The sequence below is a fragment of the Etheostoma spectabile genome, unplaced genomic scaffold (assembly GCF_008692095.1).
Source record: "Etheostoma spectabile isolate EspeVRDwgs_2016 unplaced genomic scaffold, UIUC_Espe_1.0 scaffold00019573, whole genome shotgun sequence".
In the NCBI taxonomy this organism is placed as follows: Eukaryota; Metazoa; Chordata; class Actinopteri; order Perciformes; family Percidae; genus Etheostoma; species Etheostoma spectabile.
In genome coordinates, this window is record NW_022605027.1 from 1 (window position 1) to 21,790 (window position 21,790).

The window sequence follows — 21,790 nt, forward strand, 5'->3', positions numbered from 1 at the left end:
CATGTCTCCATGTCTCAACAGACTCACAGCACACAGTGCAGTACTATTGGAGTTCCATGTTTAGTGGGATGTCCTCGTTGGACGGTTTCATCGCTTTACGCACGCAATTGATCTCTAGGAATGTATGGCATCTTTAACACAAATACAACTACCTGCATGGGTGTTTACAAATATTTTGGCCTACTTGAGTGTTTGCTTTCATCACTTTGACTTACCATACCATTCAACATTTTTCTCAACTGCACAAATGACACAGTCGTGTACCGTCGTGCGTAAACGTTACGCATGGTTCGCTCCACCTGCAGCCGTCAGTCTATAAACTCCTGCAAAGCTCTTTAAGCTCCTAGTTTTATTTCTGACTTCAGCAAAGATGAGTCACGGAGACCGTTACACCTGTCGTCCTACCGGAAGATTTTCGGGGATTCTCCCAAGTTCCCCGTGGCCTTCTCCCGCATGGGCAGCGCCTCTCACCGGGCTCCCCGGGGCGCCGGGCCATGGCTGGCTCCCGCAACAGCGGTCCTCCTGAGCGTACAGACGGATCGGCCGCTCCACCTCTTACTCTCCGGTACCCAGTGACTCCCTTGACTTGACCCACCCCGTGGTCAACAATGAATTCAAAGTTATTAGAAGTAACGAGAAGAGCAGCTGCAGGTATGTGTGACGGCTGAAACTAATTTCCTAAAAAAATTAACTTTATAACACTCCTCCCAGATAATCCGGTGCACAATTCTGACTGATTCACTCACACTCGTTCAGGTGTCCTTGGACTAAATCAGTTTAGATGAAAATAACTCATTCAGACTTTTATGAAGCCCTTAACTAATGTCATTGTAATTGTTTTTACTATGATAAGCAACAATTGTTTTAAATCTTGCAAAAGGTGGCCTGGCCCTTCTACCACTCAAAATCATATCCTCCAGACACGTTTTAGTACTATATTGCAGGTTTTTTTTGCCAATGCTAAAAACATAATTTTGCAAACATAGGCTTGTTTTATCAAAATACTTAAATAATTCACAAAACCACACACACAAACTGCAAAATACCTCATATATCCTGCAAATGAAGCACTGCAACCCAAACTACATATATTTATTAAAATCAAATATACCAAATAGCACACACTTCATTAACATTACCAGAGTTTACCAACCAACTACAACCTCTCATCTTCAGTATGCTTTGCTATAATACAAAATTTTGTAAAACAATTCTAGAAAATTCTTCAGCTTGTTCACATGCACAGATATATTTGCAGATACACACACATGCTATTAAAACATTTATTTTTTGAACTCTTTTCATAGTGCTTCCTTCCTAATTTAAGAGTAACAGTTAACCATTGAGGTGTTTGGCCAGGTGGCACACAACAGTACACTGGCCAATCAGCTCATGTAGTGTCATTTGAATGGCAGCGTTTTGAAATGGCAAACATGGGACTTTATGTCAGTTGTTTTGTCTTATGCAGAAAACCGTGGTCAGTGCATTAAAAAATTGGATTTTGCATTTGGATTGCAGAAAATGTGTTGAGAAGAGGTTGTTCTCTCTGTGTGCCAGTTTAACCCTTGTGTGTTCTTCCTGTAAAAAATTGAAAATCAGCACATTTGTTGATGCTTTTTATCAATTTTTTAAAACTTTTTTATCACGTTTTTGCCCCTTTTTTCACCACTTTTTTGAATGTCACTTTTTTTTAACGGTTTTCAACACTACGTACACAACTCCTTTACTTTAGTTGTACAGTTATTTTTTTAATTCCCCAAAATAACCTGATTGATTCCACAACGTCTTTGGCAAGTACAAATCTCTACTTTCATTAATTTTGAGGTGTTTTTATTCAGTTTTATGCATTTGAAAAACAAATTGAAGTGGTTTTGAAATAGTATTGAGTAAAAGTTGACATATTCCAGTCTGTGATTATCCATCAACATCCATTCCTTTAATTTTAGTCTCAATAATTCTTATTTTTGCTTTTCTAACGCAATCATTAGGTATAAATTCCTATAAATGAGGTTTATTGACCATAAATTCAAAAAAAACTGTAAAATTAAGTTAATAAGTTAGTATTAGGTGAAAACATAAAAAAAAGGACAAATACTGAAAAAACCCGTCAAAAGTGTGGAAAAAAGGGACAAAAACGTTAGAAAAACTTAAAAACGATTAAAAGCATCAACAAAAAGTGTTGATTTTGACGGGTAAACAACACAAGGTTAAAGGTGAAGTGAATCCATGGTTTCCTGCCTGTCTCATTCCACCTCTATGGAGGATGGGTGATGATTAATACGTGTCTGTCCCGTTGCGTAGGCCTGAACGACCGCTTCGCCGTCTTCATTGATAAAGTGCGCCACCTGGAGCAGCAGAACAAGGTGCTGGAGGTGGAGCTGGTGGCGCTGCGGCAGAAGCAGGGCGAGCCGTCCCGCGTGGCTCACCTCTACCAGCAGGAGCTGATAGAACTACGCTCGCAGGTGGATGAGCTGAGCCAGGACAAGAACCGCATCCTGATAGAAAGGAACAACATGGAGGACGAGCTGCAGGTAAACCATAGGAGGGAGGAAGGGGGGTAACTGCTCCTTTATTTTAAAGTGCTCATATTATGCTTTTGGCTTTTTCCCTTTCCTTTATTGTGTAATATATCTTTTTTGTGCATGTTATAGGTTTACAGAGTGAAAAAGCCAAAAGTCCCCCCCCCCAAGGGGGCTCACCATCCAAACAGCTCTACTGTAGTCCAGCCTTTACTTCAGAGACAAAGGTTATAATGCTCGCCTGCCTGCTAGCATGGCACGCCTTCATACTCTGCTTCTGACTGGCTAGTAGTCCTTACCTAGGTACTGTCAGGGCCCTCATACTCTGCTCCTGACTGGCTAGTAATCCTTACCTAGGTACTGTCAGGGCCCTCATACTCTGCTCCTGACTGGCTAGTAGTCCTTACCTAGGTACTGTCAGGGCCCTCATACTCTGCTTCTGACTGGCTAGTAGTCCTTACCTAGGTACTGTCCGGGCCCTCATACTCTGCTTCTGACTGGCTAGTAGTCCTTACCTAGGTACTGTCAGGACCCTCATACTCTGCTCCTGACTGGCTAGTAGTCCTTACCTAGGTACTGTCAGGGCCTCATACTCTGCTCCTGACTGGCTAGTAGTCCTTACCTAGGTACTGTCAGTAGTACAACAAAATATGATGTTTTTTGAAAATTAAACCATGTCAACATATTCTGATATAACCTCTAAATACAATTATGAACCTGAAAATGTGCAAATATAAGCATTTTAAAGGTTGTCTCCATTGCTATACAAGCCTCATTCTTTAGCCTCCTAATTGTGGATATATATATAATCTATATATATATATATAATATATATTATATATATATATTTCATGTGTATACATACATACATTTCTAACCCCATCTTTATCACCAAAGAGTATTATTCATGTGCAGTGATGAATAAAATGTCGGTCAACATTGAATGAATATATTATTAAATGTGTATTGTTAATCTTTTGTAGAACCCAACCTATGGAGGGTTGGTAGTATGTTACACTTTTATTTAATTTATTTGGTAGCCCTAAAGTCGCATGTGGCCCAGACTGGCCCCTCCACTTGAAATGGTCTAGGATGTAACAAGATTTTTTGTTTTATATTTCCTGTATCTTATGAGTATTTACTGCTGCAAAGCCCAATTCCACAAAGAAATCATTCATTATTTCTTCTTTCTCTTTGTGTCATCCAACATCCTTCCCATCCTCTCACGTCTGACCTCTCCTCTCATGTCTCACTTCAGAAGCTCAGTCTGAAGTATGATGTATGATGTATGTAAGTATGCAGATCTTTAGCAAGCTGCTTTCCTTTGATAAAAGTATTCAAAAGGATCTCATAAGACAGGTTCAGAAGAAAGATATTATTAGTGTTAATGCCTTCCAAAACAGGGGTATTTCTAATCCGGTGTTTCTGTTGTCCAGTCTCTGCGAAGGGTTTTCTACCAGCTTCTCTACGTGATCCTGATGATGAATGAAGGCAAACAGGGGAAGCCCTCACTCCTCGTACCCAGCCAAGCCATCCTTTCCACCCGGGACCAGGCCATCCATTTTGTTTGGTGAACATCTGTTTTGATCAACTAGACTTAGCTGTGAATATTTTAAGGTGGTGCATAGCAATGTTGCTGAAATTGGAACCAAGTGAAGATGTTGAAAATTGAATTGAATTGAATTTGTTTTTATAGTATCAAATCATAACGAGGTACAGTATCTCAAGCCACTTTACAGATAGAGAAGGTCTAAACCACAGTCTATAATTTACAAAGGGGGTTACAACCCCCTGTAGCAACTAAAGTCACAGGACTTCAAGGAAAAGGGCAAAACAATGTGGCACTAGATGAGAACTGGCTTACAATATTAATTTGAAACAATGTCAATGAGCAAATTGAGGTTTTGTTTATTACAATAATGTAAATGCACTTGTTCATCACAGGAAGTTTGTTGCATGGCTGTAGAATGCTGATTACCATCAGTTGTTTTTATCAATATAGCTACCACATACAAGTCTTTAGATGTTACTAATCTCTAGAAATGTAGAATTGTTGTATTTTTTCAACATCATTTCTTTATGGTACCCACAATTGTGTCTTACAATGCAATTGTCAGAAGAATAACGTACAAATGGTGACATTAAGCAACTCCATCTCCTAATAATTCCTTTATTTCTGTTGATGGAAGGATCCCTTCACATCAGGATCTCATGTTTGTTATTTATTTGGATATGTTTCTAGCCATTTAACTGTAGACAATGTTACAAGCAATATAAGACTTTGGATGTGATTTATGTGTTTGTGATTACAGTCATCTTGTAGATGAGCTGAAAGACCTGGCGCTGCCTTTCCTGCATATCCTCCTGCAGCATATCTGCTTCCAGGTAAATCCTCCTGCAAACACTCAGCAGTGATGCACTTCCTGTTTGTGTAAAGTTCCGAGAGTCTGTGTCAACTGCTTATCTCTTAAAGCTACGATAGCAGTCCCATCCATGGCTATTTACAGAAGTCTTTGCAGGTCACAGTTTTATGTGTGCTATGTACAGTCAAGGACGAAATCATTGGCACCCCTGGAACCTTTCCAGAAAAGTGTTACAATGACAAATGTTTTGGTATACACATGTTTATTACCTATAAGTGCATTGGAACAGCACATAAAAGCAGAAGAAAAAAGGCAAATTTGACATCATTTTACACAAAACTCAAAAATTAGGTTGGACAAAATTGTTGGCACCCTCAACTTAATATTTGGTTACACACCCGTTGGAGAAAATAACTGAAACCAATCTCTTCCTATAACCATCAACAAGCTTCCTACACCTCTCAACTGGAGTTTTTGACCACTCTTCTTCTGAAAACTGCTCCAGGTCTCTCAGATTTGAAGGGTGCCTTCTCGCAACAGCAATTCTGAGATCTCTCCATAGATGTTCTATGGATTTAGATCCGGACTAATTGATGGCCACTTCAGAATTCTCCAGCGCTTTGTCTCCAACCATTTTGGGTGCTTTTTGAGGTATGTTTTGGGTCATTGTCCTGCTGAAACACCCATGACCTCTGACGCAGACCCAGCTTTCTGACACTAGGCCCTGCATTATGGGCCAAAATCTTTTGATAATCTCCAGATTTTGTGATTCCTTGCACACAGTCAATGCACCCGTGCCAGAAGCCGCAAAACAACCCAAAACATCCTTGAACCTCCACCATGTTTGACTGTAGGTACTGTGTTCTTTTCTTTGTAGGCCTCTTTTTCTTTTTCTTTTCTTCCTGTTTTCTTTAACCAGTAGAATGTCCTGCTTTGCCAAAAAGCTCTACCTTAGTCTCATCTGTCCACAAAATGTTCTCCCAGAAGGATTGAGGCTTACTCAGGTATTTTTGCAAACTGCAGTCTGGCTTTTTTATGCCTCTGTGTCAGAAGTGGGTTCTCCTCGGTCTCCTACTATAGCGCTTCTTCTCATTCAGATGATGATGTATGGTTCGAGCTGACACTGATGCACCCTGAGTCTGCAGGACAGCCTGAATTTGCGTGGAAGTTGACTGAGGTTGTTTATCCACCATTCAAACTATCCTGCGTTGCATTCTTTCATCAATTTTTCTCTTCTGTCCTCGTCCAGGGAGATTTGTCACAGTTCCATGGGTTGTAAACGTCTGATTATATTGCGCACAGTGGACAAAGGAACTTTAAGTTCTCTGGAGATTGACTTGTAACCTTGAGATTGTTGATATTTGTCGACAATTCTTGGCTCTTCTTTCTCTTCTCCATGCTTGGTGTGGCACACACAGGCACACAACAAAAGGTTGAGCCAGCTTTTATACACTCTAATTGGCTTCAGTTTTGATTTCAATATTTCCAGCACCTGTTACTTGCCACAGGTGAGTTTAAATGAACATCACGTGCTTGAAATGAAATTATTTACCCAGAGTTTTAATAGGGTGCCAATGATTTTGTCCAGTCCATTTTGAGTTTTGTGTCAAATGATGTCAAATTTGCCCTTTTTCTTCTGCTTTTTTGTGCTGTTCCAATGCACTTAAGGTAACATGTGTGTACCAAAACATTTGTCATTACAACACTTTTCTGGAAGAAATGGTGCATTTTCTTGAAAAGTTCCAGGGGCCAATAATTTCGTACATGACAGTACAGATGGTTTCCTGTTTTCCACTATGCTGATGCATCCGTATAGCTTATAGTGTTTCTGCTGTGGATGTTTAGATGGTGGAGAAGAGTGAGTTTCGAAGCCATGGAGCCCAGGCTGTGGGTATGCTGACGTCTCAGATGGCAAGTACAGACTATGCCTGCTTCATCAAGTGGCTGTTTAACTACTCCAGACACTCAAAGGTAACTAGTCCCAATTGTCACCGCTACATGTTGATGTAGTCTGTATTTTCTATTTTTGTCATGGTTCACACTTCACACCCTTATATATGGTTACCGCAGGTTTTGTACATGCTCTAGTTGATTAGGACCTCTTCCTTAATCTATAATGCAAACATGACAATGATATACAACACTGATTTTAAACCCAACTGTTTTAAGATACACTGCACAATATATATCTCAACGTATATATATCAATATCAAAAAGCACCGCCAAGGCGCACAATATTTTGGTTTCAATATTATAGATGTACATGAGCCCAGTTTGTCTAATTTGCACAGTTGTCTGGTTTTTGTTGTCCGGTAATGACCAGACCGTTGCCTTTAACATAAAACAAAAACCTGGAGAGTTCCCTTACTTTCTACATTATAAGTATTGGATATACTGTATGTCAACTTCACCTTGTTTGTAATTTATCACATCATAGGAACAGACATTCAGATATAGGCGGCTAGCTACTTAATAGTTTGTTTCTGATGTTGGTCAGAACAGTATTGTAGGGACTGTGGATTTGTGCATCCTGTCCAGATGCTCTCCAGCTAACGAGGGGTTATGGCTACAGTTTGATGTCACAGGTAATCCTGTAGAAGCCAAAGCTGAATAGAGGGGGCAGTTATAACACATCCAAGCAATCACAATTCCCACACATGGACCATAACCACATAAAGAGTAGAGGTCTGAAACTCCTTTGACTAGATCATTGCTTTAAACAACAATCTAATAGGCCTACTGAATAAGTAAGCCAAAAAACCACAAGAAAAATACATATTAAACAGGAGGCCACTGCGGGGAAACAGAAAGGTAAAATCCCCTGAGAATTAACAGGCAGTGCCACTTTTCTTCCTCAGTGCAGCCTTAAAGTACATATAGACGGACACATTTTGACTGTTAATGCCAATAAAAGGGCTGCAAATACCCCCCCATTGAATATAAGCATACAGTAGCTGTAATCTCAGACCTGGGCCCCATTGCCTACCTCTACTTGTGCGTGCCGGCTACCTTGAACAAGTGCTGCTCAGGTAGGCGGTGGCACCCAGGTCTACATTTCAGTCAGGGGTCATTACATCCTGTCAGTGGTATCTGTGTGTGTGTGTGTACAGTCTGTTTTGCTGCCTTATGTAGATGGTGTGCCGGCTGTTTTCCGTGGATGTGGTGATGGTTTTGCTGGAGCAGCCAGAGAGGAGGCCGGAAGAGTGTCTGGACCCAGAGCTCACCTGCTTCCTGCCACACAAGTTCTTGATCCAGAGCCTGCTGTTTGCTCGGCGGATGGACGACTCGCCCACTGTTCAAGGCCACGCCCTCGCCTGCCTGGCCCAGTGTCTGGAGCTGCCTTCTTTCAACGTCACGCGGGCTGTCCACAACCTCTTCTCTGCTAGTGAGAAAATGCACACAATGGAATTGTACAAACATCTGTATTTGAAAATAGACGTTTTTCCTGTAAAGCTAGTGTTGATGTGATGAATTTGGGCTAATTTTGCATCTGAAACCAGTAGACCACTTTGTAAAGCTGACGTTTGAAAATACATAACTCTTTGAATTATTAGAGAATGTAATGGAAGTTTGCATATTTTTAGAGCTGCTGTGTTTGCATCTTAAACTGTTTTTGTGGGCACATTTCCACTAAAGTAACTTGTTTACTTTCTCTGTTTAGCTGGAACCCAGACAGTACTGGAAGGTGAAATTACAGAAGGTACACTCTTGTTTCTTTATCACAGAGTTTACAGTTTGACAGTACAGTACGCTCTCTGGCATGTTTAGCGAGTAGGGCCAGGTGTCCCATAAAAAAATCGCGATACTAGTACCCTTAAAGTGGGATTGAGAATCAGCCATCTATTAACATCACAAGAGATTTTATTAAATACTGGATCCAAATTAACGTTAACTAGGTCTTTTAACTGGGGAGGGAATAAGATACCCAGATAAACAATACCTTGCTTTGGTCACTTCAGTTGCAAAACTCTTAAAAGAATTCTGCTGTGAATCATCGGCTCCTGGGTCTTTACCCACAGGCAGGCCCCCATTTAATTCAATTCAATTTTCAATTCAATTTTATTTATAGTATCAATTCATAACAAGAGTTATCTCAAGACACTTTACAGATAGACCACACTCCAGAATTTACAAGGACCCAACAGTTCTAATAGTTTCCTCCAGAGCAAGCAACAGTGCGACAGTGGCGAGGAAAAACTTCCTTTTAGGCAGAAACCTCGGTCAGACCCAGGCTCTTGGTAGGCGGTGTCTGACGGGCCGGTTGGGGTTAGAATGAAGAGTGGCAATAAAAATAGAAAAAATGTGTAGTTTGTAGAAGTTCTTTGTAGTAGTTCATGGCATAGCAGGACGCTGTGCGGCATTACAAGGCACAGCAGGACGTAGCAGGACGTAGCAGGACGTAGCAGGACGTAGCAGGGCACCGCATTGTAGCAGTTGAACATGGCATCACAGAACGTGTAGCGGGACCATGGCGACAGCTGCTACCCTGATTTCGGAGCCTCTCTGATCCAAGGGAACATGCTGGTGAAAAAAGAACATAAGGACTCCGGGGAATGACTCCCCAGAAATAGGTTAGTAACACGCATTTCTGGGACATGGATGCACATAAATGAAAAGATAGAAAGATAGAGGAGAGAGGAGCTCAGTGTATCAAAATAAGTCCCCAGCTGTCTAAAACTATTATTACAGCAAAACCAAGAGAGACGAGGTAAAGAGAGCTCCAGCCCGGCCGGGCCAGAACTCTCCCCAACCGGATCGGGCTGTATGCCAAGTCTCCCTTTAGTTCTATTATATTCTTGATTATATGTTAGATAAATCTGAAAACTATGTGACTAACTACTACTCCCTAACAATATTCGATTCTATGCCCTAACTAGTGTATCAAAATAAGTCCCCAGCTGTCTAAAACTATTACAACAAAACCAAGAGAGACGAGGTAAAGAGAGCTCCAGCCCGGCCGGGCCAGAACTCTCCCCAACCGGATCGGGCTGTATGCCAAGTCTCCCTTTAGTTCTATTATATTCTTGATTATATGATAGATAAATCTGAAAACTATGTGACTAACTACTACTCCCTAACATTATTCGATTCTACGCCCTAACTAGTGTATCAAAATAAGTCCCAAGCTGTCTAAAACAATTATTACAACAAAACCAAGAGAGACAAGGTAAAGAGAGCTCCAGCCCGGTCGGCCAGAACTCCCCCCAACCGGATCGGGCTGTATGCCAAGTCTCCCTTTAGTTATATTATATGAAACTATGTGACTAACTACTACTCCCTAACAATATTCGATTCTATGCCCTAACTATAAGCTTTATCAAAAGGAAAGTCTTAAGCCTACTCTTAAATGTGGAGACGGTGTCTGCCTCCCGAACCCAAACTGGAACCTGGTTCCACAGGAGAGGAGCCTGATAGCTGAACGCTCTGGCTCCCGTTCTACTTTTAGAGACTCTAGGAACCACCAGTAACCCTGCATTCTGGGAGCGTAGTTCTCTCCCAGGGTTGTAAGGTACTATGAGCTCTTTAAGATAAGATGGAGCCTGACCATGAAGAGCTTTGTAGGTGAGAAGAAGGATTTTAAATTCTATTCTAAATTTTACAGGAAGCCAATGCAGAGAAGCTAAAACAGGAGAAACGTGATCTCTTTTCCTGATTCCCGTCAGAACACGTGCCGCAGCATTCTGGATCAGCTGTAGAGTCTTTATGGATTTTTTCGAGCAGCCTGATAGTAAATAATTGCAGTAATCCAACCTAGAAGTAACAAATGCATGGACTAGTTTTTCTGCATCATTTTTAGACAGGATATTCCTGATTTTTGCAATATTACGTAGGTGAAAAAAGGCGATCCTTGAAATTTGCTTTAAGTGGGAATTAAAGGACATGTCCTGATCAAAGATAACTCCAAGATTCCTCACAGTGGTGCTGGAGGCCAGGATGATGCCATCCAGAGTAACTATATCTTTGGATAGTGCGTCACGGAGGTGCTTGGGTCCGAGAGCAATAACTTCAGTTTTATCTGAGTTTAACATTAGAAAATTACAGGTCATCCAGGTTTTAATATCCTGAAGGCACGTTTGAAGTTTAGCTAACTGATTAGTTTCATCCGGCTTGATTGACAGATATAACTGAGTATCATCAGCATAACAATGAAAGTTTATGGAGTGTTTCCTAATAATACTGCCTAAAGGAAGCATATATAAAGTGAACAGGATTGGACCGAGCACAGATCCTTGTGGGACTCCATGACTAACCTTGGCGTGCACAGAGGATTCATCGTTAACATTAACAAACTGAGATCGATCTGATAAATAAGACTTAAACCAGCTTAGAGCAGTCCCTTTAATGCCAATTAAATTTCTAATCTCTGTAATAAGATATAATGGTCAATGGTATCAAATGCAGCGCTAAGATCTAATAACACAAGTACAGAGATAAGTCCTTTGTCTGATGCAATTAGGAGGTCATTAGTAATTTTAACAAGTGCTGTCTCTGTGCTATGATGAACTCTAAATCCTGACTGAAAATCCTCAAATAAGCTGTTGCTATGCAGAAAGTCGCACAGCTGTTTGGCGACTGCTTTCTCAAGAATCTTAGAGAGAAATGGAAGGTTGGATATAGGTCTATAGTTGGCTAAAACATCTGGATCAAGGTTTGGCTTTTTCAGAAGAGGTTTAATTACAGCTACTTTAAAGTACTGTGGTACATAGCCTGTTAATAAAGACAAATTGGTTATATTCAGTAGTGAAGTGTTGACTAATGGTAAAACTTCTTTAAGTAGCCTAGTCGGGATGGGATCTAAGAGGCAGGTTGATGGCTTAGATGAAGAAATAATTGAATTAAATTGATAAAGATCAAGTGAAGCAAAGCAGTCAAAACATGTATCTGGTTTTACAGCTGTTTCTAACGTTCCTGAGTTTAGAGATAAGCCAGTTAAAGGCAGGTCTTGGTGAATTTTGCTTCTAATAGTTATAATTTTATCATTGAAGAACCTCATAAAGTCGTTACTACTAAGAGCTATGGGAATACTTGGCTCAGTAGAGCTGTGACCTTCTGTTAGCCTGGCTACAGTGCTGAAAAGAAACCTGGGGTTGTTCCTATTTTCCTCTATCAATGACGAGTAGTACGCTGCTCTGGCATTACGGAGGGCCTTCCTATACGTTTTAAGACTATCTTGCCAGGTTAAACGAGAATTTTCCAGTTTGGTGGAGCGCCAGATCTTCTCAAGTTTCCGCGATATTTGCTTTAATTTGCGAGTTTCAGTGTTATACCATGGAGCTAACCTTCTCTGTTTTATTATCTTCTTTTTTAGAGGGGCAACAGAGTCTAGAGTCATTCGTAGCGAGCCTGCTGCACTATCAACAAAATGATCGATTTGGGAGGGACTAATAGCATAGGAGTCCTCCGTTACTTTGGGACTTGTAATGAATTAAATGCTAACGGAATCGCATCCTTAAATTTAGCTACAGCACTATCAGATAGACATCTTGTATAGGATGTTTTGCCTAACGGCGTGTAGTTCAGCAGTATAAACTCAAAAGTTATCAAACAGTGGTCAGATAGGAAGGGATTCTGTGGGAACACTATTAAATGTTCAATTTCAACACCATACACCAGAACAAGATCGAGGGTGTGGTTAAAACGGTGAGTCGGTTTATGTACACTTTGAGAGAAGCCAATAGAATCTAATAGAGAGATAAACGTAGTGCTAAGGCTATCATTCTCATCGTCCACATGAATATTAAAATCCCCTACAATAATAACTTTGTCCGTTTTTAGCACTAAGTTCGATAGAAACTCTGCAAATTCGGATAAAAATTCAGAGTATGGACCAGGTGCTCGGTACACTATAACAAATAGAACTGGTTGCATTGATTTCCAACTTGGGTGTGAAAGACTAAGAACAAGACTTTCAAATGAGTTATAATTTAGTTTAGGTTTAGAGCTAATTAGTAGACTAGAATCAAAGATAGCTGCAACTCCACCTCCTCGGCCTGCGCCTCGAGGAATGTGAGTATTAATATGACTGGGGGGGGTGGACTCATTTAGACTAACATATTCTCCATTACCCAGCCAGGTTTCAGTAAGACAAAATAAATCAATATTAGAATCTGATATCAATTCATTTACTAGTACACCTTTAGAAGAGAGAGATCTGATGTTTAAGAGTCCACATTTAATTCTCCTATTCTTTTGAACTATTGCACTTGTGGTTTTAATTTTTATGAGGTTTTCATGCACTGCTCCTCTTCTGTTTACCTTTGATTTAAATAATTTTAATGGTCGGGGGGCAGACACCGTCACTATGGGATTTTTACTAGGTAACACCTGGAATAAAGGAGCAGAGAAGTGTGTTAGACTGGGACTCTGCCTCCTGGTCCCAACTATGGATTGCCAAGGATTAGGTCCATTTAAGTGCCTTTATAAATGTTTGTAACAGTTTGATACCCTGGGCTGGTTCAGTCTTGTGCATGTTGTTTGAAAGGTGTTTTATAGATATGACTGTATGTTTCAGGAGGTTCCCAGAACAGTCAGAAAACCTACCGCACTCTGCCATTCAGGACTGTGGAGATGAGCACCACTGACATCTCCGACTGTGACGGTGAGACAAACCGACCTCAGCCACCATTCAAATGATTGTTAATTAAATGCGTTGAGTATTGGATGGCATTTCGTAAATACATGGGCAGGAATTGTTTAATAAGCTTGTGTAGGTATTTATACACTCAAAGTCTGACAAGAGGTGTGTTATTATATATTTTTGATGCAGCAAAAGAGAACCTGGCTCTTCTCCTGAAGCGTGTAAAAGATTTGAAGACTAACTTGAGAAAATCAGCATTGCAGGTATTGGAAACTGAGTTTTACCAGACGACTTCATGTTTCAAATCCGAATAATGATAAGTACAGTAACTGATACTTATGTCACCAGTATATGAGTTTCACCCTAGCTTTCTGTGCAGTATACAAAGAGATGCCTAGATGATCTTTAACCTCTGTGCTCTGCCGTCCCTCCACAGGCCCTTGTGGGTCTCCTGAAACACAACGTAATCCTAATGAGCTGGGAGAACCTGGCTATACTGTCAGAGCGGTGCAGAGACCCAGCTGTTTCTGTGAAGAAGAAGGCCCTGCAGTGTATAGGAGAGCTGCTGACTGTAAGTCTCAACCAGCAGCTCTGAGACACAACATTTTGCACACTGATTACTTTTCCCAACAATCTAGTAACAAGAGAAGAAAACGTCTTACAGAATTTCCAATACACATTTAAAAAAAAGAAAATGTGTGTTGTTTTCTCTGACCACCAGGCTAAACCAGAGTGCAGTGTGGTGCAGAAGGCATGGCTTCAGGGCGTGGTGCCAGCTGTGGTAGACTCTGAAAACTCTGTGCAGGACAAGGCCCTGGAGGCTCTGGACCAAGTTCTGCTAAGCCAGGTCAAACCGTACTCTGCCAGTCGCCACCTGGATGCCAGTCAGAGGCTGACCTGGGACCTGCTAGCCCTGCTCTGTCATGACTGCCAGAACCTCAGGTTGGGAAAACTACAGTCATTCATTCATTTGTGTTATATACAAAATAAGAACAGGTCATGCAGAAGAAAAAAGCAGAAATGTGAAATACTAAATACTTTGATTTTTGTATTTAGATTGAAATAGGGATGGGTGATATGGCCTTAAAATCCATATTGCAATATATATTGCAGCCTCTTGCGATAACAATATATGTCACGACCCATTTCAGACCAGGTTACATAAACCCTAAGGAAAGCCAAACTGCTAAATGTATTATTATTTTTTAAAGAGAAAGAAACGTAGTTTTGAGAACATTTACAGTATTCTGATAAACCTATTACATAATGTTGCAGATAACTAAAATTCAAGTACACTAGTTGCAGAGACTTTAACAAAGAAAAAGCTTAAAGTATTGGGTTTCTTTCCTTTAGTGTAAACCATTCTAAAAGGCACTACACTTTCAAAGATGCACAGGTACTTTAATACCGTAAAAACATATTTCAAACAAAGTTTCTTACCTGCAGCCTAGCACATTTCAGCACACTTGTGTACACACACACACACACACACACACACACACACACACACACAGCTGCCAAGTAATGCATGTTGATGCTATCGTAGGCCAATTTTGTATAGTTTATATTGCATATCGTTTATATTGCTCAAACTAGTCAAACCACAATGAAAACTGAATATTAGCACAAAACGTTTAGCAGTCATTTCAATCATTCCTCACTTCTTTACTGACCTTCAAATCGTGTCATTGCTGGGGAAACAATCACACCCCCACTGCTGTTGCTACTTGCTACTATTGTTTTTTTGTCCTTGGTCTGCAGCCGGTATTTCAGCAGGGCCTTCACCATCTGGTCCAAAGAGAACAAGTTCACACAGACTTTCATCACTAACCTGATCTCACACACTGACGCCGATCACGCCGCCGGGGCCTGGTTGCTGCTCTCCAAGGTTGTTGCTTCGTCCCCCAGACTGCCCTATGGGAAGATCCTGGATGCCTGGGACAGCATGGTCAGGTGAGAGGGACACACAATACATATTGACATTTACATTGAGGTCATGTTTTATCTTCAGATATGAATTCAGCGTTACCTAGATGATTTTTAATCATTTTCGTTTGCTCTTAGTTCAAAGGATGTAAATGTGACAACCTGCTGTCATATCCTGTGTGTGATGGGAGACATCGCCAAACATTTGAACAAAGATACCAAGAGCAGAATAGTTAGTAAGTAAATCAAGTGTGGGATGATGGGAAAATTTACAGGATGAATCTGGAATTGTCATAATCTCTCAAATTCAAAGTTTTTATTGCCATGAAAGTTTCAAGCACATCTGAGCCAGTCCCTCACATTGTAGTCACAGCTTTGCTATTCGGAAATGAACTGAACCGCTTCGCTCTGCTGTTGTTGAAGCTGCCTGTGAAAATCCTAGTTTATACAGTCTATGGTGAAAACCCAGTAAAGCGCAGTGAGACAAAATTTATGTTGTTTATTCAAAGTGTGCGGCGACTGGTGACGACTGCCCCCACTTCCTGGTCATTTCCAACCAATCACATATTTCGTCATGCTCCTCCTGGTAGTGACCCACGTCATGCTCAATTCACATTAAAATCAACCCTGATTCAACCCATCTCACAACCTGGGTTGTGAAGCTGAGTTCTCAACCTGGGTTATATCCTGGTTGAGCCGTTGGTGGGAAAGTGGTATAAGCTGAGTAAATCAACGAGGGGTAACCCATTCAAACACGCAGTCTTCCCTGGTTCAATCCTGGTTGAGGCCTGGGGGTGAAAGGGGTATTAGTAATGTAAAGAGCCTTGTGCAGGAGATCACAGTGGATGAATGGGTCAAACACACTGTCACTCCCATGAAAAACCTATCTTTACATTTAGTTGACTTTACATTACATTTAGTAGGTTTTACTGTCTCGTAGCTACACCGCACCTGTCCCCCCTCACCTTCTACCTGCCTGCACATGAGGAGAGAGCAGAGAGGGGAGGGGCTGCTCGCAGGACAACACTGCCATCTTTTCTACAGAAAGTCACCAGATTTGTCACTTTTGTGAAAAAAAAGTCGCTTTGGGGGCTTGAAAAGTTGCTAAATCTAGCGACAAAGTCTAGTGTACAGAGTATAATGTTGAAAGAAGTTCACTTAGTTTTATACATGCCAGTTAATATAGCAGCTAAGCTGGGATCACAAAGATTTTTTTAACATAAGCATTTTCTGACACAATTTACGGTCTTCTGTATATGAACAAGTGTCTGTCTCTCTAGATGATCTGATGTCTTGGTTGAAGACTTTTACTTTGTCTCTGGAGGTGATCTGTGCTGCTCTAGTGACTCTTTATCAATATGGCCGCAGTGAAAACATCAAAGAGACTCAGGTTGGTGATCTTTTCACTTTAAAACTGCTGCTATACAATAACGGAGCACTGCAATCAAGCTTTTGTTGTGCATCGTTTCATAATTGAAAATGTTAGATGCAAAATGTAAACCAAAGACCATAGTTTGGAAAAAGTTCTGTTAAAGTTTGGGCCTTACATAAAAAGAAATAAATGAAAATTGTGGCAGCTTTTGAACTATTCATACTTGTATTTTGTGATTCTACTAGAACATGTTTACATGCATTAATCTTCAAAAAACACTTTGTTACTCATACTGCCCGTGGCTGCTACACCGGTATTCACCCTCTGTATGAGACGTTCTGTATGACCCTGCTTCTTTAATAACCCCTCCTGAGAAAGCCCAGTCTGCTCTGATTGGCCCGCGTGTTTCCTTGAATCTCCAAATCTCTGCACTGCTCCAGTTTTGTTTCACTAGTAGCAGCTGAAGCCACTGCAAAGGAGTATAAAGCAGAAATTTGTATCTAAAAAATCACCAATAAAGGCTTTTAAACCAAATACTATAGAACCAAAATGTTTCAGAATAAAAATGTGATGTGGAATTGGGAAGAATTTAACAACATTGGCAGCTAAGGCGACATATATTACTTCCGTTAGTATGCAGCTACATGCAACAATGTTAACACCAAATTATCTAAAACAAAAAACAAAAAAGTCCTGCCTGCCTTGAGCCAATGACCAATTGCAGAAGTTTGACTAAGTGTTGCGTAACACAGTCGTGAGTAGAAAAAACTGTTGAAACCTGAGTGTTCAGAACAGTAGGAAATCCAAACGTTTTAGCTCACTGGGATTTGTCTAAAATACGTTCACCTTTTATTATTTTAAGTTAAGTTTTGGCCACATTTAACATGAAAATCTGACATTATAACAATGTAGATATGTCCACTTTAAGTATTTATGTTCTGGGGCTTGACCAGTGTCAATTTGATATTGATGATGATGATGATGTGTTTTAAATAATGACGCGGTGTAGAGTTTCAACTTTAACTTAACGTTGCTTTATACTTGTAAAGTTTTAGATTTTCTGCAGAATATAAACTTGTGTAATTCCAGCTTGGAGCAGGCACAACTCATCAGCCAATATTCATATTTTCTCAATATGATGTCCAGCAGTGGCTGTCCTCCATCATGATTTAACCAAAATATAATAAAATATACACCAATTCCTTCTTGTAGTTTCTGACATGTTATATGTGATTTATTTTGTTTTCTTCAGGCTTTCCTGAACCACCACTGTGGTGAGCTGGTGTCGGTCTGCGAGGCCTATTTAGCTGGCATCATCCTGAGTGAAAACGGAGCCCAGAACTTCAATGAGGAGCTGATGGTAAGATCTTTCCCATGCAGGTTCACAGTCAGCTTTAAAGGCCCATCGCCCTCGTTTTTGCAACGTGTACCGCACTGTCACCACGGTAGCCAATAGCCAATCCATCTTAAAACTGAACTGAAAGAAAGCAAACAAACGACTGTGAGAGCACACAAAGAAGTCTCTTCTCATTTTTCATTTTATCAATCCAGTACACCTAAGAGCTGTCCAAACTGAAAGAATTACGTTTGAATGTTCCTTCCTAGGTTGAAATGATTTTAATATCTCACTAGAAACTAGACAAACTAAACTAGACAAAGGTAACTATATTTAATTTGATACACTTAAAAATTCAATTTTATTTAAATTTGACAGCTGTGAAAGCTATTGGGTTTCTGAGCTAGACTTTTGAGAGTACGCTTATTTAGTTTCACGTAGCTTCCTTGTGGATTTGTTAGCCGGAGCCCAGCTAGTCAAACAGAACCTTGTGGATTACCACAAGGCTCAACGGTAAGTTTTTAAATTGGTTATCTGCTTGGCAACCAGGCATCAGCTTTTTGTTGCCGAAATTGACATTATGGTCACGACCCAGAAGCTTCGGACAATATTTTGTACAGCTAAATTACTGGAATTGTTGGTTCTTTGTAAATTATAGATGTAAGTATCTATAAAATGTCTAGAGATACTTATTGTTGTGATTTAATACTCTAAATAAAGTTGAATTAAAAGGCGGTCCACAAACCAAAGGGTGACGTCACTGATGCTACAGTACGGCCATTATTTTTACAGTCTATGATCTCGACGGAGGGCTGACAATAAGAAAAAAAGTTCTTTGCAAATGAGTGTGGATATGCACATCACTCTTTTATTTGTTTCAGGGTGCTGCACCATCTCAGGTGCATGATAGCTGTGCTTGTCATCTAACTGAATATGCTCTCTCTTCTAGGTAAAACACCTCCACACTCTGGGTGTGGCGTCACTTCACTGTCCTGCCAAGGTTGGCAAGAGGACGGTGCTGCTGGTGGAATCTGTCCTCACAACACATTCTGACAAACTGGCAGGTAGGGAGGATGGACATCTAACAGATACTGTGCTTTTTAAATTTACAGAATCTGCAATAGTGTTATCCTGGTTTGGAGGTTAGAAGAATGAGAATTGCTGAGAGTCGGGGTGTTACCAGGTGTACTTCTATTACAGGCAATTGTGGTAAAATCTTGTCAGGTGTTTGCAAGTCCTTTAAAAGTCTTGATATGGCCCAGGTTGAGTTATATTAAGCCAGGATTCAGACTAAAAACTGCCCTGCGTTTAAACACCAAGGGATATGTTGGTGGGGACGTGTTTTTTGAGATAGTGGGAGGACAAAGAAATATGATACAGGAAATCCAGTTTAAAAAAACAAGTTATGTGTTAAAAGCATAGACTGTATATAAAGATGGACCGTCTAACCGCTCCCCAAAAGTGAAGCCAAAACATTTTAATCACCCTCTGTTGGCTGGCTGCAGTACAGGTCATAGACCCCACCCCCTCCTTGTTAGAGGATGGGAAATGGGCCAAACTAAAGAATCAAAGTAAATGTCAAATACATTTTTCCAAAAAATGGGTAGTTCTAATTAAGCTGATGTTTGTTCAAGTGTGAATTGTTCTTTAAAATTTGGTTTTCATTAATGAATTTGAAGCTACAAAAAAAGGGTGAAACGTCTGTGATTGACTTGCAATTATGTCCGGCGGATGTATGGGTTTCAAATGTGCAAGATGGCAGCGGCCATATCCGGGGTATTTTGGCAGGAGAAACCGTGGGAGAAAGCAGAAACGCAACTTAATCTTTATATATATATACAGTCTTTATAGCAAGTTGCATGCTAAGCAGCTAAGGATTAGCTACTAAGCATTTTACTGTGTAAAAATCTGTTGGAAAAACACTGTTATGGCTATTTCTAAAACCTTGTTAGGATTTCTGTACTTTGTTGGTAACATGGCTACCTTGTTCTTTGTGTTGGTCATTGACAGAGTGCGGGGATGAGCTGCCAGCATCACTGCCTCTGTCCCAGTTCAAAGCTAACTCTCTACCAACCAGAGTCCGAGCTCACGGAGTCATTGCTTTAGGTAACCTGTTCTTCTCTGTTTATATCTGCCTCCTCCTTTATGAGAAACCTTGTTCATAGCCTTAACTTCAATGCATTTCTGCTGTCTCATACATTTCAAAGATCTCAATCAGTAATACTTTGATCCCCAGGTAGAAATTGGGTTACATTTTTTTGTTTTTATTTCACACACACAAATACAATTCACATTGAAGAAATATAAAATGCATGTGAGAGTGTGGTTAAAACCTGTTATGGCTTACATTTATAAAAGCAAATGGACAAACAACACAACGGATACCTATGTTTGTTCTAAAAAAACGCCTAGATCTATGATTAGTGTGTCAAAATGCAAGAGTATAAATAAGAACATTGGTTTAAATGTACAGTATTAATGCCCAAGTAAACAACAGTATTTGACATTGAATGATTATTGCACAGAAATGATAAATTATGGGCTTTTAGCTGCTGACAGTAGTGAAATAGGTCCAAGGCCCATTGATTCCTGTGCTTGACTCATACGTCATGGAGTGGGTGGGTGACATCGTCCAAGATGACACCTAACTTGGACAGTAACCTCTAAGCAATCCTCTCTTAACATTTCCTCTCCGTTGGCGTCTGGTTTAGGTAAACTGTGTCTGCAGCATGAGGATCTCGTCCAAAAGTACCTGCCGGTGTTTGCCAGAGAACTTGAGGTTGGGACAGAGGTTGCCGTGCGCAACAATGTGGTTGTGATCATGTGTGACCTGTGTGTTCGATACACCAACATCGTGGATCATTATATCCCCAACATCTCTGGTTGTCTGCGGGACAATGAGGCTGTCATCAGGGAGCAGACCCTCATCATGCTGACCAACCTGCTCCAGGTGGGAACTCTTCTAGACATTCTTCTTCACTAGTTTATAGTTTAAAAAATTGATTTCATTTTAGTTTTATAAAAAAGAAAGAAAGGGGATGATATCAACTAGGACTGAGCCATATGGAGAAAATCAAATACCAAATACCTCAGTGTCGATATTGTGACGATAATGTGTGGTTGGCTATTGGTGCTTTAACAAAATGTTATTTACACAATGACATTTTTAATAAATATTCTCCAGAAATAATTTAATCGCTTAGTGGGTAAAGGTAAATAATAGAACAGCTAGAACAGTCTGGTAGGTTCAGAAAAGTACATTAATTTACTGTAATGTAGCCGTTAAAGACAACACTTATCATATTATCATATTACGATATTATGATATATCCAAAAACTAAGACCATATCCAGTCTCATATCGTGATATCGATATATTGCCCAGCCTTAGTATCAACATATATAATTACGTCCAAAGCTGTTTTGCACCCACAAATACAACAGTTATGTTTTTTTTTTTCAGTTGACTAAATATACCAACAAACGCTAGCGGCAATTTGAAGTCAGCCTTAGAAAGACAACCACCTTACAACTCGGCTACTGAGCAAATCAGAAGGTAAATAGAAAGTAGTGTCTGGTGTGTGTGCCAGTGTTTATGCATTTGTGTGTCAGCCTATTCCCGCATTTGGCGAGTGTTAATTTCAGACCTTTCCCCCGTACTGTGAAACAGTAGCCATTTCATTTTCTTTGTAAATG

At 40.3% G+C, this 21,790-nt stretch overlaps 1 protein-coding gene across 1 annotated transcript in view; it reads left to right on the forward strand.

The window, feature by feature from the left end:
• Positions 1-365: 365 nt before the first annotated feature.
• Positions 366-21,790, forward strand: part of LOC116684750 (condensin-2 complex subunit D3) — a gene marked incomplete at its 5' end in the record, with an annotated part of 38,766 nt that continues 17,341 nt past the window's right edge. Inside the window, 18 exons of the mRNA XM_032510184.1 lie at positions 366-565; positions 2,302-2,531; positions 3,956-4,089; positions 4,832-4,904; positions 6,728-6,853; positions 8,016-8,268; positions 8,545-8,583; positions 13,396-13,482; positions 13,651-13,724; positions 13,898-14,032; positions 14,183-14,403; positions 15,223-15,414; positions 15,526-15,623; positions 16,668-16,777; positions 18,012-18,119; positions 19,045-19,159; positions 20,106-20,201; positions 20,807-21,045. Coding sequence (XP_032366075.1) covers positions 366-565; positions 2,302-2,531; positions 3,956-4,089; positions 4,832-4,904; positions 6,728-6,853; positions 8,016-8,268; positions 8,545-8,583; positions 13,396-13,482; positions 13,651-13,724; positions 13,898-14,032; positions 14,183-14,403; positions 15,223-15,414; positions 15,526-15,623; positions 16,668-16,777; positions 18,012-18,119; positions 19,045-19,159; positions 20,106-20,201; positions 20,807-21,045 — 2,530 coding nt within the window. The remainder of the gene's footprint in view (positions 566-2,301; positions 2,532-3,955; positions 4,090-4,831; positions 4,905-6,727; positions 6,854-8,015; positions 8,269-8,544; positions 8,584-13,395; positions 13,483-13,650; positions 13,725-13,897; positions 14,033-14,182; positions 14,404-15,222; positions 15,415-15,525; positions 15,624-16,667; positions 16,778-18,011; positions 18,120-19,044; positions 19,160-20,105; positions 20,202-20,806; positions 21,046-21,790) is intronic.